The sequence below is a fragment of the Drosophila busckii genome, chromosome 2R (assembly GCF_011750605.1).
Source record: "Drosophila busckii strain San Diego stock center, stock number 13000-0081.31 chromosome 2R, ASM1175060v1, whole genome shotgun sequence".
Taxonomy (NCBI): domain Eukaryota; kingdom Metazoa; phylum Arthropoda; class Insecta; order Diptera; family Drosophilidae; genus Drosophila; species Drosophila busckii.
Genome location: NC_046605.1, coordinates 21,077,195 through 21,092,219, shown reverse-complemented (window position 1 = coordinate 21,092,219; position 15,025 = coordinate 21,077,195). Strand labels below are relative to the sequence as shown.

General features: G+C 35.0%; 7 protein-coding genes across 10 annotated transcripts; 2 read left to right on the top strand and 5 right to left on the bottom strand.

Moving 5' to 3' along the window:
* The first annotated feature begins 304 nt into the window (after positions 1 to 304).
* On the top strand, positions 305 to 1,362 carry LOC108596757 (uncharacterized protein C6orf136 homolog). The gene has a single exon (XM_017982838.2). It carries the CDS (start codon positions 507 to 509, stop codon positions 1,257 to 1,259), a length of 753 nt encoding a protein of 250 aa, XP_017838327.1. The 5' UTR covers positions 305 to 506; the 3' UTR covers positions 1,260 to 1,362.
* Positions 1,363 to 1,368: 6 nt separating this feature from the next.
* Positions 1,369 to 3,614, bottom strand: LOC108596754 (THO complex subunit 5). Of its 2 annotated transcripts, none has more exons than XM_017982833.2 (6): positions 3,505 to 3,614; positions 2,648 to 3,445; positions 2,481 to 2,593; positions 2,336 to 2,432; positions 1,729 to 2,265; positions 1,369 to 1,666 (listed from the first exon to the last, which is right to left on the bottom strand). In XM_017982833.2, exons 1-6 carry the CDS (start codon positions 3,577 to 3,579, stop codon positions 1,424 to 1,426), a joined length of 1,863 nt encoding a protein of 620 aa, XP_017838322.1. In that variant the 5' UTR covers positions 3,580 to 3,614; the 3' UTR covers positions 1,369 to 1,423. The 2 variants fall into 2 exon arrangements, with proteins under 2 accessions (XP_017838322.1, XP_017838323.1); XM_017982834.2 differs by having other exon boundaries at positions 2,336 to 2,423.
* A 58-nt stretch (positions 3,615 to 3,672) lies between these two features.
* Positions 3,673 to 5,324, top strand: LOC108596755 (cytochrome c oxidase assembly protein COX15 homolog). Its single transcript, XM_017982835.2, has 4 exons — positions 3,673 to 3,835; positions 4,024 to 4,138; positions 4,203 to 4,335; positions 4,390 to 5,324. Exons 1-4 carry the CDS (start codon positions 3,743 to 3,745, stop codon positions 5,240 to 5,242), a joined length of 1,194 nt encoding a protein of 397 aa, XP_017838324.1. The 5' UTR covers positions 3,673 to 3,742; the 3' UTR covers positions 5,243 to 5,324.
* LOC108596756 (stomatin-like protein 2, mitochondrial) lies at positions 5,253 to 6,876 on the bottom strand. Of its 2 annotated transcripts, XM_017982836.1 has the most exons (7): positions 6,790 to 6,876; positions 6,639 to 6,737; positions 6,366 to 6,573; positions 6,092 to 6,291; positions 5,889 to 6,033; positions 5,708 to 5,823; positions 5,253 to 5,643 (listed from the first exon to the last, which is right to left on the bottom strand). In XM_017982836.1, exons 1-7 carry the CDS (start codon positions 6,829 to 6,831, stop codon positions 5,380 to 5,382), a joined length of 1,074 nt encoding a protein of 357 aa, XP_017838325.1. In that variant the 5' UTR covers positions 6,832 to 6,876; the 3' UTR covers positions 5,253 to 5,379. The 2 variants fall into 2 exon arrangements, with proteins under 2 accessions (XP_017838325.1, XP_017838326.1); XM_017982837.1 differs by lacking the exons at positions 5,253 to 5,643; positions 5,708 to 5,823 and having other exon boundaries at positions 5,952 to 6,043.
* Positions 6,877 to 10,444: 3,568 nt separating this feature from the next.
* Positions 10,445 to 11,679, bottom strand: LOC108595055. The gene is made up of 4 exons (XM_017980199.2): positions 11,394 to 11,679; positions 11,138 to 11,331; positions 10,833 to 10,912; positions 10,445 to 10,774 (listed from the first exon to the last, which is right to left on the bottom strand). The coding sequence occupies exons 1-4, from the start codon at positions 11,433 to 11,435 to the stop codon at positions 10,488 to 10,490; spliced, it is 603 nt and encodes a 200-aa protein (XP_017835688.1). The 5' UTR covers positions 11,436 to 11,679; the 3' UTR covers positions 10,445 to 10,487.
* Positions 11,680 to 11,761: 82 nt separating this feature from the next.
* Positions 11,762 to 13,453, bottom strand: LOC108595054 (senecionine N-oxygenase). 2 transcript variants are annotated; one of them, XM_017980197.1, is made up of 5 exons: positions 13,161 to 13,419; positions 12,837 to 13,023; positions 12,609 to 12,780; positions 11,995 to 12,530; positions 11,762 to 11,929 (listed from the first exon to the last, which is right to left on the bottom strand). In XM_017980197.1, the coding sequence occupies exons 1-5, from the start codon at positions 13,343 to 13,345 to the stop codon at positions 11,762 to 11,764; spliced, it is 1,248 nt and encodes a 415-aa protein (XP_017835686.1). In that variant the 5' UTR covers positions 13,346 to 13,419. The 2 variants fall into 2 exon arrangements, with proteins under 2 accessions (XP_017835686.1, XP_017835687.1); XM_017980198.2 differs by lacking the exon at positions 11,762 to 11,929 and having other exon boundaries at positions 12,090 to 12,274; positions 13,161 to 13,453.
* Positions 13,454 to 13,566: 113 nt separating this feature from the next.
* On the bottom strand, positions 13,567 to 14,656 carry LOC108595605 (AP-3 complex subunit sigma-2). Its single transcript, XM_017980871.2, has 3 exons — positions 14,567 to 14,656; positions 14,341 to 14,432; positions 13,567 to 14,257 (listed from the first exon to the last, which is right to left on the bottom strand). The coding sequence occupies exons 1-3, from the start codon at positions 14,633 to 14,635 to the stop codon at positions 13,843 to 13,845; spliced, it is 576 nt and encodes a 191-aa protein (XP_017836360.1). The 5' UTR covers positions 14,636 to 14,656; the 3' UTR covers positions 13,567 to 13,842.
* Positions 14,657 to 15,025: the final 369 nt, after the last annotated feature.

Genomic DNA, 15,025 nt, shown 5'->3' with positions numbered 1-15,025 from the left:
AGTCTTCTCAATTTACAATTTGAAATTACAAATTTGCAAACATGTAGATCTAAAAAATTATAAGACACTCTTCGTAGTTTACAACATTGATTGTAGTTTACCAATAAAAATTTGCCTCACTTATTTTTTGGTATGCCAATTTGAACATAACTTATTTGTATATTGTCATGTTATCGATTTATAACAAATTCAATATATTATTCGATTAATGTACAGCATCAGAAAAAGTGTTATTAGCATTACTAACTTTGCGTATCACTCGTCTCATAATTATACAACACTACCTTCAGCTGATTTGCCGAGGATGCGTTTTGATTGTTACCTAAACACATTGGACATAAATATTCAATATTTAAAATTGCATTGCTAAATTAAAATAACTAGAATTTTAGGCACTGGTGTATAAAGTTGATAATAGCTTAAGCGTTCTTTGGTGTCAGCAAAAACATATTATTCTTAGACAACCATTGGCTGTGAAATACGAAATTGTATAGTATAGAATAAAAATGATTCGCGGTACGATATCATTATGGCAGAGTGGATACCATCTCCGAAGCCGGTTTTGTTTGTCTGTCATGCACCGACTATACACAAATCAGTTAGGTGACTGTAAGACCACATTGCCTGCTATGGGCACGTGTAATCTTGTTCAAAGGGCTGCTGAAAATAGTCGCAAAACGAAACCAAAAACACATGAAAGCCAAGAAAATAAGAAAAGCGCAGAGAGCTTGGCTCGCGCTTACAACGTGCTAAAGAATACGTTGCCAAAACTATTCGTTGAGCCATTGGACTACTCCATTTACAGTCCCAACCTTATTTTTCAAAACAACATTACGGGCAAGCACACAATTGGTCTGTATCATTATGTCAAGCAAATTGCAATACTACGTACAGTTGGCCACCTCAAGTACGCGTATGTTAAATTTGAAATACTAAAGATTACACAACATCCTGAGGATTATACAGTACGCATAAGATGGCGAGTTAAAGGCATCTCAGGCCTGAAAGTAATGTTTCAATTTTGGAAATACAAAATCTGGCAGCTGAAGGAAGTACTCAAGGACCAAGAGGCTTGGTATGATGGGTTCTCCATATGCTACCTTGGCGATGATGGCCTAATTATCAAGCATATTGTTGACAAAGTGATGCCAGATGAAAATCTCGAAATCATGTCCAACAGTACAGCGTCTGCGCTGCCCACTGGCTCGCTGGCAGCGACCGCTTCGCAAAAGATTAGTTTTTCTTCAGTAGCCGCGTAGATATTTATTGTTTATTCATAATGTCCACTAAGTCATGAATCACTGTCAATAAATCTAACTTTTGTTAAAAATAACCAGCTGCAGTGCTCTAGCAAAAAATAATAAAGAATTTGTTAAACAATCTTATTAATGTTTAATCTATGTACACATACAATTGTGATGCCTTATTGTTTGAATGTGAAAATAGAACCTTTTTTGATAAATTTATACGGACGAAAACGAATTCGCTTTGTAAACGCGCTAATGTAGGGTTTCTCCTTGTTGTACTCTCTAGTGGCCTGCATAGAACCTTCAGTCTCGAGAAAAATATCAAAGCTACATATAGTGCGGAAGAGTTGTGAATAAAGCAAACGATCTTCTTTCTCCAAATGCTGTGGTCTTAATGTATTTGTCCAGCATTCCATCATCTGCATAGATACAATTTTAAATTAGATTTTCTATTTGATAAGGAATCAATTTAAAGAGTTACCTTAATTGCCGAATTATTCATGGATGTATGTTGACCATTCCAATGTACGCTTAATATCCAGAGCGGTGTTTCTAATGGATAATTGCTAGGAATTCTAATAAAACATTCCATTTTCGCAGACCCACGCACAATGACAGCTCTGTAGGATGTATATGTGATACTATTATCATCAGTAAGATTGTTAAGCAAGTCAGAATTTTGAATATTGAACTCTTCGGTGGTTATAACCGACCACTGTACAAGGCTGCTGGATAAACCATCGGGGTAAATATTTTCCCTTAAAGTGTACATGTCAATCTCTTTATAGGTCAAACCGCGTAACTGCTGAGTTAGTCTCAACCAGGAGCGCCAGCGTTTAGAAATTCGATCAAATACCGCTCGAGTCCATTTATGCAACTTTAATTCATGATTGTAACGCTTTTGTTCATTAACAGTAGCAACGGAGCACATGCCTTGCAACCAGCAGTAAGGTTTACCATATCCATTGTTTACAAGATATTTCATGCACTCCCCTTCGTTAAAGTTAAAATTTTGCAACTGGAAGTTTAAGTATTAGTTGTAAACGCGTTGCCTTATATATTTTAAATACTTATTAAGTATTACTTACCTCATATTGAATTCCCGGCACAGGAACGCAATTTCCAAAATCATTGGCATACAAATGACTAAAAAGATCCTGGATAAAATTTGTATCTCTAAAAGTGCTAGAATTTAAAAATTATTTTACAATCCTATTTGTACCAAAGACCTACCCCTGTCCATTAATGTTATTGGAATCACACTGTGCTCGCAGTGTAACACACTTAAGTAGTTCCCAATATCGTATTGTTAAAACCAATTCATTAGATTTGTCTGGGCTATCCATCTGAAATTGAATATGTTAATATGTTTAGTCAACAAGAAGTGTCAGTCATCTTACCACAACTCGTAAATGCAATGGATGTGGTTTTAGCGCTCGCTCCAAAGAATTGTCCACTGTATTTCCTGTTGGCATATTAACATCATCAGAAAAGTTTCGACGTTCTTTTGGTGGACTTTCGTCGGAATTGCATGAGAGCAATTCCTGCATTTGTATGTCACTCTCATAACCAACTACCTCTGAGCTAAACGAATATTCATCTTTTATACGTTGCAATGACTGCAAATTAATGAATAGTATGTACAAGGGACGCGGCAGATACTTTACAATTGCGCTGAGTTTCCATTCCACATCAAGATTCAACTGCAACGCATCATGCAATGGTTTTGTGGATTCCTGTAAAGTGCGTAGTGCCGGTCCAAACGAGAGATATCTCAGAGTCTGGCGACGGTTCTGCTCCATAAGTTGTTTCTTAGAGTTCATAAGCACACTATACTGGTTATCAAGATCTTTACGTAATCGCAGCTCGCAATCCAGACGATACAAATGTGTCTTATGCTTCGACAGCTTGTCATGGTCATCTTTATCCGTGAATTTAATGGCATATTCCTTATCAGACAATAACTCCAAAAATTTATCCCGGCTTTCAAATTTTTGGCAGCGTATTATTTCCTTTTTCAAGTGACTGACCTCGTACAATAGATTTTGCAATTGCAGTCTGCTTAGATCAACCTTTGACTTTTCCGCCTGCAGCTCATCACGTCCAGACTTAATCTGCCGCTTGACCTCACGATTTGAATGCTTGAGTGGCACAAACAACAATGCCGCTGCTGACTGCTTAACATCGCCGACGTGCCCCTATATTTGAAAATTTAATAAATGGTGCTGCACTCAAGCAGCTGATAGTAGTCACTTACCTTTGTTTTCATCTCAAACATTTCATCCATTGCATCTTTTAATTTTACAAACAGTTTTCTTAAAATATTTTCCATAATGCTTAAACTATTTTTTAGGTTGCAGTTTAGAGCACACCAAAAGAATCGATAACTTATCTATCGATGTGCAACCTAGTCAGATGAAGTGCACATCTAACTTCAACTGTTTAACAAATTAAAAACGATTATATTATTCAAATATACCCAATCCAGCAAAATAATGTTGCGACTTATGTGTCAGAAGGCAAATTTACTTAGCAAAAAGATTGTGAACCGCCGTCTGCAGCAGACCATTGTAGATTCTTCAGTTAAAGTAAGTACTTCGATTGCTTTATGAAATTACATGACATACATGTATGTGATCAGCTGTTTTAAGCTATTTGGACAAAAAACTTTGCCGTAGCATTATAAGGATACCTACATAGATACATATCTCCATGCATGCAAAACAAAATTCAATACATATGCATATGCATCATTTTTTTTGTCGATTTGTTCTAGCCTCTAGAGTCGATAACTCCATCTGTAAAACAAACAATACAATCAAAAGCAGATTCTTCTGTGGGAAAATGGTTTCTAGGATGCAGTGGAATGGTTTTTGTTGCCGTAGGTCTTGGTAAAGAATATTATAAACACCAGTATACTATATACATTGATTTACAAATATGCATCAATTAAAGGTGGCGTCACAAGATTAACTGAATCTGGACTGTCAATGGTGAGCTGGAAATTAATGGGTGAGCATATGCCTCGTAATCAAAAAGAATGGCTGTCAGAATTTGAAAAATATCAACAGTATCCAGAGTATAAGCTGTAAGTATTCGCAGATATCAGTTATCTTCAGAGTCAATTACCTATTTTTAATAGTAAAAACGCACATATAACGCTGGAGGAATTCAAATTCATATATATGATGGAGTACATGCATAGAATGTGGGGTCGTGCCATTGGAGCATTTTTCCTTATACCCGCAGCATACTTTTGGAAAAAGGGTTATTTGTGTGCAAAGACAAAAAAGGTAGTTTTCTTGTTAGGAACTTTAATTGGACTTCAGGGCTTAATGGGCTGGTACATGGTTAAATCTGGCTTAGAAGATCGATTTGCAGATCCCAATGATGTGCCACGCGTCTCCCAGTATCGTTTGGCCTCACATTTGGCTGCGGCCTTCGTGCTTTACGCCTTGTTTTTATCGAATGCAATGTCTAAGCTTATACCTGCTGACAAACTAGCGAGTTCAGCAAAGCAGGTGATCAGCATAAAGCGTCTTACGCATTTAACAAAGGGTGCGGTTTTTCTAACTGCTATATCTGGAGCGTTTGTCGCTGGACTGGACGCGGGCTTGGTTTATAACACATTTCCAAAAATGGGCGATAATTGGATACCCGATGACATATTGGCCTTTGAGCCTATGCAAAGAAATATTACGGAAAACCCGTCAACAGTTCAGTTTAATCATCGCATCTTTGGCATCACCACAGTGTCCTTGGTCTCAACACTTTGGTTATTAACGAGACGGCAGAATCTACCAAAACGTGCAAAATGGGCTATCAATGCAGTGATGGCGATGGCTTGGATCCAAGCTACTCTAGGCGTAACTACATTACTTAACTATGTACCAGTGCCATTGGCAACAGCTCATCAATCGGGATCGTTAGTTCTTTTGAGCTTTGCAGTGTGGCTTTCGCACGAACTGCGTTTGCTGAAATATATACCTAAGTAGATTAATGAGGTAATTCAAATGTAATGCTTAACTATTAAGTACGTGTATTAATTGTGAATTCCTCATTATTACAATAATTAAATAAAAAAATATAATGTGCTTTAATAAATTTAGTATTTTTCTACGCAATAAGCATTTTATTCAATATTCATTTTTACACCATTTTTCTCCGCTTCCAATTGATTGTATTCAGCTTTTTTATAACAGTTTTCAGAGCTTTGTGTGGACGACTCGGTATTATGTTTGGACACATGTTTATAAACGGCCATGGCCTGTGAAACAAATCCGGTGACGTCACCCGGATTTGACGGTAATATCATAGTGTTATTACTTTTCGCCAATTTCTTAAATGCATCAATATATTGCTCGGCCAATGTAAGCGATGCTGCATTTTTACCATCCTAAAATAGTTTTTAAGCGTTGCTATAAATCTTGCATATATAGACATTATTATTCTAAACCTACCAAATTGGCTAACGACTTGGCAATTGCCTGTAAACTGCGAGCTCTAGCGTCCGCTACGGCTATCATAGCGGCAGCCTCGCCGCTAGCCTTGTTTATATGTTCCTGCCGTTCAGCTTCTATTAAATTTAAAAAATGCAAATGAGTTCTATTAACTTCTATGAATCATGGAGGTCGTTCATACCAGAAGCAAGAATTCTAGATTTTCTTTTTCCCTCCGCAATATTAATTTCAGCTTCACGCACACCCTCAGACTCCAAAATAGCAGCTCGCTTTCTTCTTTCCGCTTCTACTTGCATTTGCATTGCTTCATGAACCCTAGTAGGCAACTAAAAAATACTTTTTTTAAATTGATGGATATTTTAGTTACGTTTCAGTATTTCTTACCCGTATGTCACGAATTTCGTATCGCAAGCATGCAATACCCCAAGCTTCACTTGCTTTATTTATTGAGTCTACAATGCTAACGTTTAGGGATTCTCTTTCGCGAAATACTTTATCAAGAGACATTTTTCCAAGCTCGGATCTCATTGTTGTTTGAGCTAGCTGAGTTATGGCAAACTCGGGATCCTCCACACCATAAGAAGCTTATGAATCCAATCGGTTTATGTAATTAGATGTATATTAGATGTATATTAGATTAGTCATCAGATTTACAAACCTCTATAAGGATCAATTATGCGCAAGTAAAGAACACCATCAATACTAAGCGTTACATTATCCGAGGTAATCGCGCTTTGTTTGGGCACATCTATCGCAATTTCTTTTAGGCTTTGGACATATTTTATTTTGTCAGCAACAGGAACTAGAATGTTTAGACCAGGATCCAGAATTCTATGAAATCTGCCCATTCGCTCAACTACCCAAGCCTTAAAACGAAGCATAAATTTGCTTTTTAATCATACAAAACGCATGTGTGCTTTGTTATGCATACCTCTTGTTGCGGAACAAACATCACAATTGTGTTCATTGGTGTGGAGGCTTTTCCTCGTGATTGCATTGAAATCCAAGAGCCGGCGAGCAAAAAGTCTTGCTGAAAGTTATTAATATGAGCTACATTCATTAACAATATTGGATACACTCACTTGCGACATCAGTCTTCTTGTGGAAATCAAAAACCTGGACATTTTTTAGTTGTGTGGAAGAAAGTCTTACGAACTTTTAATAAAAATAGTACAAATTTAGCAAGTATTATCCAGCACGTATTAAGCTACCCAGTGGCGCAAATGCCGATTACGGGATCGATTACTTCGTTGAATATCTATATTACTGGTAATGAAAAAAATAAACACATTCTGAATATTTTTAAGCTTGGATTAAAAGTTAAGCTTGGATTAAAGTTGTAATGCAGTATATATTCGAGATATCCACTATTCAGGGAGACACAATTCACAATACATTTGAAGACTCATATTTGCTTACGTGACCTACATGTAATTCTCTTTAAGTACAAATTTATAGCAAATAGTGATGTGTCCAATAATAGTATAATGTATTACAGTCTATATATGTAAAAACACTTATTATTTTTTTTTTTTTTTTAATTTTAAGAGTAAGAGTTATTTGATTTGCTTATTCATTACATTGTTATATATTCATTACCAGCTCCTCATTGCAATTTATTTATTTTTTATTAAACTCTAATGGAATAGATTGCATTAAATTAATTCTTACTTAATTAATTTATTTTACTTATTCATAACTAGTTTCATATTTACTTACTATTTGCAGAGTAAACACCAGAGAACGGCAAGAGTGCACGCACCACGAAAAACACAACGCGTACACCATGGTAGTACTGCCACACACAAGCGAAATTGTGGATCAGACCACAATGCAATTACTTGTGCGTAGAAAAAATGATTTCAGCAGCATTTTTGTGCGCAGGCAATTCTTTCCCGAAGCAAAACACAAGAAAAGGGTCAAAATATTTCTGAGTGCTTCTGTTTCGCTACCTGCTGTCGCGTCGCCGTCGCTGCCAATGCAGACAGAGCGAGATAGCAAGCGATATTGTTTCTCGCTTATGCTTATATGCTAGCCGATCGAACTCGCGGACATTTCCTTTGCGCTTGCTTCGTTGTGGGTAAAAACACAACGGACCTTTTCTCGGATCTCTCTGGGTGTTTTGTGCGCTGCTTGTGCGCCGCCATGGTGTACGCGTTGTTTTTCGTGGTGCGTGCACTCTTGCCGTTCTCTGGTGTGCACGTATGGTCTCATGCTTTTATTTTTGTGTGCTACCGTTGTGCTTAAAAAGTGCCACAATTGCCGTTCTCTGGTAAACACGCTTTAAATTGCTTAACTCACAAATATCTTCTTCAGTCGACGTCGAAAATCAAAAACCACATAAATTCGTGAACAACTCTGCACACCATGTCGGCAAGGGTATACTTGTTTACATTTCTCATACATATTGTATATGTATATTCGCTAGTGTAAAGCCTCTTTTCGCCGCTATCTAATTCAGCTGGGAGCCACTAAGTTGGGAAACAATTTTTAATGATTTAAAATCAAGAGCAATTACTCTCAAAGTGGAGTTGTTTTTTCTTTTCTACTTACACATATATTTGCATATTATTGCAAATTAATAAATGTATATTTATTATATATTGTAAAAATTCATAAGCATAATATTCAATGTGTAGCATCAGCAAGAAATTTAAACTAGCCGACATATTTTGAACTATACAATTGGACACAACTAACTTGTATACACTTTGAATAGGTGGTTGAATAGACATCGCAGTAGACACACGCGCACACTCTCAAACACATACACAAAACAGCTGTAGAGGCAAAGGCGACTGCGTCGGAGGCGGCGTTTAAATGGCCCGTCAGCAAGCGACCACGCTGTTTACATACATACTATATTGAATTTTGAACTCTAAATTATTTATGCGATCGTTCCGAAATTTTCAGCATGGCGTCCAAAAGTAATTGGACAAAAATATAGTTAAATGTCTTCATTATTTGAACTTCCTTTATTGACATATTGGTATCAATTGAAAGGTTTTAACCCATTAAGTACAGTTTAAAAATTTTATCTTTTGTAAAATACAGGTTTTTTAAATTTTTTTATATATTTTTTTTTTTTTAAATTTTTGGGTGCAAAAATTTGTTCTCATCAATATTAATAGTAATTGAAAAAAAATTTTCTGAGATTATCCCATTGAAAAAATTATAAAAAATATTTTTAAAAAGATTTTTGAAAATTTGCAATTACTATAAATATTTATAGGAGCATCTTTTTGCATCCAAAAATTTTTTCAAAAAAATCTAGAAAAAAATTTCAAAAGCCTGTGTTGTATCACTATGCTTAGTGGTTGTATGTTTGGTGGTATAAGCTTATGCTTATGTGTGCACCGCACACACAAAACATACACGAAACAAACACACAGAATAAAAGAGCAAAGGAAAATGTTCGCACACACAAAATGCGATCGGCTGGCATAAGCATAACCGAGAAATAATCTCGCTTGCTGTCTCGCTCCGTCTACATTCGCGACAGCAGGTAGCGAAACAGAAGCACACATAAAACACACAAACAAATTTATGACCTTCTTCGTGTGCATAGCTTTGCTCACACAAAAAATACTGCTCGGATCCCTCAGTCACACACCAGCAATTGTCGTGTGGTCTCAGACACACAGGCAGTGCCACAATGGTAGTACACATTGTGTCTGCACCCTTGCCCTTCTCTGGTATTGACCAGAGGTCTTGCAGCGGTAAGGTTAGAATACCTAGCCCAGTTTCTGGATGCCATCAGATAGTTCCAAGGGCGCACTAGCCCACAGCACACAGACACAAAACATAGAAAACTCATTCTTCAAGTATCGCATTAAACTTTTAAAACCCTATCTACTACAACAGCAACATGCATCGCAATATGTTATATATGTTCCCGTTTGTAAAGCCTAACCTACGATTCCTGGTAAATAATGTAATTTTGTATGTTAATGAACTTCAAACATTTTTTTTTTAATTTTTTATCCAATTTTTTATACCAAGACAAAATATTATGATATAAACATATCCGTCTGTCTGTCTGGATGTATGACCAACTAACCACATCAACTAAGTAGAGCAACCAAATTTTGTATGTTCATAGGTGCTACTACACCGGAGCCATGCATTTTGTAGTCGACAACTGACCGCCGGAGCATACACAACATTCAGATATGGCCGAGAACAATAGAGAAAAGTCAAATTTTTAGTTTTCGACGTTTGGGATTTTTATAATTAAGTTGAAATCATTCGCGTATGCGCTCACATAAATGTCCTTATGGAGGGATATGATGATGGTCAGTTTATTAAAGGCGATGCTAAAGAAGATGACAGAAAAAGGGAAAACATTAATATATTTCATTATGTAGTGATAGGGTTTTTGAGTAATGGTGGCCTATTTTAAGGTTTTCTACATATGTAGATACATTTTAGGTCCATGTTCTTAGTTGCTTCGTGAAGTCAAGTGAGATTATCGTTGTGGAGCTTTTCTTAGAGTGTTATAGCTTGACACTTGTATTACTTGTGTTCTTGATAACAAACCATCCACAGTCTTTTCGCAATAATTTTATCTAATATTTTTGATTCGCAAGGGCTTAGCGATATTGGGCGGTATGAGTTTATACCGGTTTCGTACTTTTGCCTACGTTTTTTCTCAGCTAATTTATGCACTCAAAAATTTTCCCGCGACCGTTTATATTTAATTTAAATGAAAAAAAGATACTGTAACAAATTTATTTAAATACAAATATTTCACTTATTATTAGAGATAACATTGCTTACATTACAAATCTGTTCTCAAATATTTTAATGGAGTCTCATTGTGTTTTTGTTTAAAGGCACAACATCGATCGGACCGCATTGTTGTCGTAACTCCTCGGGAATTGGATGCCTTAATGACACTTTCCAAATCTGTTTGAGAACTTGCATTTTTTGCTGCCATCATTTGCCTGAAGAGCATTACGTCCAAAGCGAATAGTGCTGCGCAGGAAAACGATATTATGCCGAGAGCATAGGCGTAATCCGATATGGTATCCTGAAGCTGCTCTATAGTAGTGAATATTAGCAGTCCTAAAAAAAAGTTATTTACTTTTAATTAAATCATACAATATTGTTTGATGAAAAATACCTTCAACAACAAAGAAAACGATTCCACAGCTGAGTAAAATAATTTCGCAGGTCTGGTAGTATGTCATTTTCTCAATAATTCTGCAAAAGAGTGTATTATGAAGTCATTATACTTTTGTTAGTTACGGAAGTTAATCCAAATATTTAAAGTACATTTTTCTTTTTCAAATATTTAAATAAAAGTTGACGAGATCAACTTCATCATTGATAAAAATAAAGTTTTATCCAATATTTTGAAAATAAAGACAGTTTGATAATTATGACGTAAATTTCCAGATAATCAAGACTATATATTTTTTTAAAGACCTGGTTAACAGTAAAACCGTTGAGATGAATAAGAATCCTATCATAGTCAGTGTAGTAAAGTCATCGCTTTCTTTTGTCCATGAAATAGAATTCAATAGCGTCCATTCAGTCAAGTACTTTTGGTTTCTAGTGAATACTCGCTCCGAATATTTATCAGCTATTTTTTTAACTATAACTGATGTTGCTGTAAAAATCTGTAGAGTTAAAAAATATAAGTTAAAATAGATAAATTTAATTAAGTGCTGTGGGTACTTACTATTTGAAATATTTTGATAAAGATGCAAGCCGCCAGTTTCATTTTGACGTTTGCTTCTGCTTAAGAAATGTGACAAACCAAAAACTTAAAGCTTGATTTAATTTGCATACATTTAATTGTAAGCAGTACACACACAAGCGCTTGTATAAAAAATTACAATTCTGTCATTACACCAATATAAACTTTTATGAGAACGCATGTCACAGTTCATGGCTACGAAAAATCTAAAGACTCATGAATACTCTTAATAGTCGGCTATTATAAAAAGAGTATGCAAAAAATGAATTTATTTAAAAAAAAAAAGGTTTGTGAACAATAATACTTCACGATTCAGTTACGATTAATTAAAATTTTAATATTTTTTTATATCAATTAATCTTTATGAATGTTTCATTATCAAAAAGTCTAAAAATATCCTCCCGAAAATGGAGTAGATTTTCATTAAACTGATTACTGCTTTCCAAATGCAATTTGGCCATAACCGGCTTAATATTTTCAATTTTCGCTGTTTTGGACAACTCAGTAAAGTAGTCCATCTAAAAAGAATATAATATTAGAATAAGAATATTTATTAAGAGCATTAAACTTTAAAGATGCATACCTGATTGCTTCCAAGCATATGAGCGTGCCGTTTTTTGTAACCTTTTTCCCAAAGTTTTCGCATGGTTTCATTAGTATCTTGAAACATTTCTTTCGCTGACGGCAATTTGTTTTTCCCATAGAAGTAACTGAAGACGAAGCGTGCTTGAATATCCATCATTTGTGCTGCACAAACATAAAATGGAAGTCCTATTAAGGCCATTGTCGGGTTTCGTATATTAATACACTGCTTATAAAGCATTTGGACAAAGTTGTCTTCAACGTAAATTCCAGCATCGACGCTAAGAAACGGGAATGCGTATTTATAGCCAGTGCAAAAAAATATCGTGTCGAATGGACTGTAAGTTCCATCGATAAAGAATGCACCATATTCATCTACTTCTTTTAAATCAGGCTTGATATGAACGTTTTCTAAGAAATTCGTACTGGGTATGCCTTCCAAGTGGTGGCTTAGTGAAACATGTTTTGCCGATTTGGCAATTATATTTGACAAGTCCATGCCACTTGGTCCGCCACCGATGACCAGAACTGATTTTCCTATGTTAATATATTAAAAAAAATAAAAAAAAAAGTATAATTCGTGCAATACCATGTTTTTAAAAAAAATTTACGCACCTTGAAAAATCTCGCAGCTTCTGTAATCATGACTATGTATTAATTCTCCTTTGAAACGATCACAATTAGAAATTTTAATATAATTTGGTGTATGATAATGACCATTGGCAATAAGAATTTTATCGAAATAATGAAATTTTACTTGGTTTGTTATCAAATTCTTGACAAGTATCTGTAATAGGAAGTACAATGCCTATACTGTTATTGGAAATTATTTTTCAGCCTTACTTGCCACTTCTTCCGTATCTTAAGAACTCTGATAACATATGTATTGAATTCTATATATTTTCTGAGCCCGAAATGATCAGCATACCGGCTTAGAAAAGCATGAATCTCTTCTGCGGGGAGATAAGATTCATCATGATCACCAATTTCGAAATCCGGATATCCCATTACCTCCTTCGGCAAATTGGTGCTAAATATATATATGTTAATTTGTGTACAGTACAATTACGATAATTTAAACAACTAAGTCCTATCAATTTCCAGTATAATGCAATAAATTCAAATATACAATACAATTTTCATGATTTTCTTGTGTTATTAGCTTACCGCAAACTTTTGTACATACTGCTATGTACATCAATACCGTTTAATATACCAGTATTTTTGTTAAACACCCAAGTTCCGCCAATATCATTTGAGAGCTCAAAAATAGTTGGATTTATATAATGTTCTAAGGCACGCTTGCCGCAGCATAGTCCCGCTGTTCCCGCGCCTATTATACACAAAGTCATCTTCTCGGCGTGCTCTTGTCGAATGCATCACATACAAAATAATATCACCCAAGTGCCGACGATCACAATGAACTTTGATACAACCTTAGCTGTTATCAGCAATATCAATTAGGTCGCTGCTGATTCTCTTTATATAATAAACATTTGCAAGAGGAATTCATTTATTTATTTCAATTATTAATTCACTGATAATAAAACTGAACATTTGCAGGTAAACAAAAGTATAAAACAAGTTAATAAAACATAAGTTGACATAACAAATTGAAGCATTCGATTGAGGTACTTAACAAAGGCAATCTAAGAATATAGTTAGCTTAAAATACATATATGGAAAGATTCAATTGGTTATCATTTACTATTATATGATTGATTTTACTAAACCTACATGTTACCATACGTTTTGCAGGTAAAACTTCTTTCCATGAAACTATTGAATATTAAGATAATTATCATAAGCAAAAATAACGCATAGATTGAGGCAACGCAATATTATAATTTTAGAATTTCAGATCCTTTATAGCTTGTGGCAGATCGGGCAGCTTTATATCCTTAATTTGCTGTGGAATGTTCATACTTTTCACAGCGCTCACAGCGCGTGCTGGTGCCGCTGATATACCTGCCTCCTGTTTAACCAACTTATTTTGCTCCTCAATCCTGGCCATTATGTCATTCATATTGGTTTGAAGTACCATACCGCCCATAACAAGTTCTGCAAGAATATGATGCACCGCGTCGGCATGGAATATTAAATCCAGCTCACAAACATTTTCGAAACATTTGTCTAGGGTCTCAACAAAAACTTGTATAAGGTCCAGTATGCCTAGCTCACTCTCTGATGAATCGACGCAGAACACAAAGTATAGCGTGGCATAGTGACGATATATAAGCTTGTAATCGGAGCCACCAATTAAGCTGTATCAAACAAAATCAAATAGTAAATTTGTTTTTAAATTACTACTTACATATGGGCTGACTAAAGTTGGTTATAAAATTACCTGCCGCCTTCGAGAAAATTGCAAACATTATCATCACGTTTGGACACAAGCTGAAATGTTTCTTTGATGATTTGTTGTTGCAGACTTTCATCCTATTACAAATCAAAACAATACTTAAGTGGCAAATACTTAAACAATATCAATTGTCAGCAAAAGTTGACACTTGTTCTTGTTTGGAGAGAAACAAATGCATGACTGTTGTGATTACAGTGATTACAATACTCACAAAATATTGGTAAAATTTGGACAGTCGAGGCTTTCCGTGGTTATTAAATACAAGAATAGCTTTAATCATATTTTAAAATATTGTAATTCAATAATAATAACAATATGAAAGTTAGTGAAGGACCACTAACTATCGATATTTGCTTTTATTTTCAAAACGATAATAGGGTTGACAATGCATATTTCATATTTAAACAATCAAATGGTTTTGAAACACTAACTAAAATTTAATGCGATGTACCTATGTTTCTTTATTGATTTTATACATACATATATGAGTGTAGTCTAACTGCTCAACAGAATTATATTTGAACAGTGAAAATTAGTAGTAATAGTATTATAGAAGCTTGTTTTTTCAATCAATTTTATTATTTTTCACTTATTATTCTTTTCAACGATAAGTCTTCTTTAGGTTCGCGGTAAAGAGTAATTCACATGCATATGCATAAGCTTTCCATTT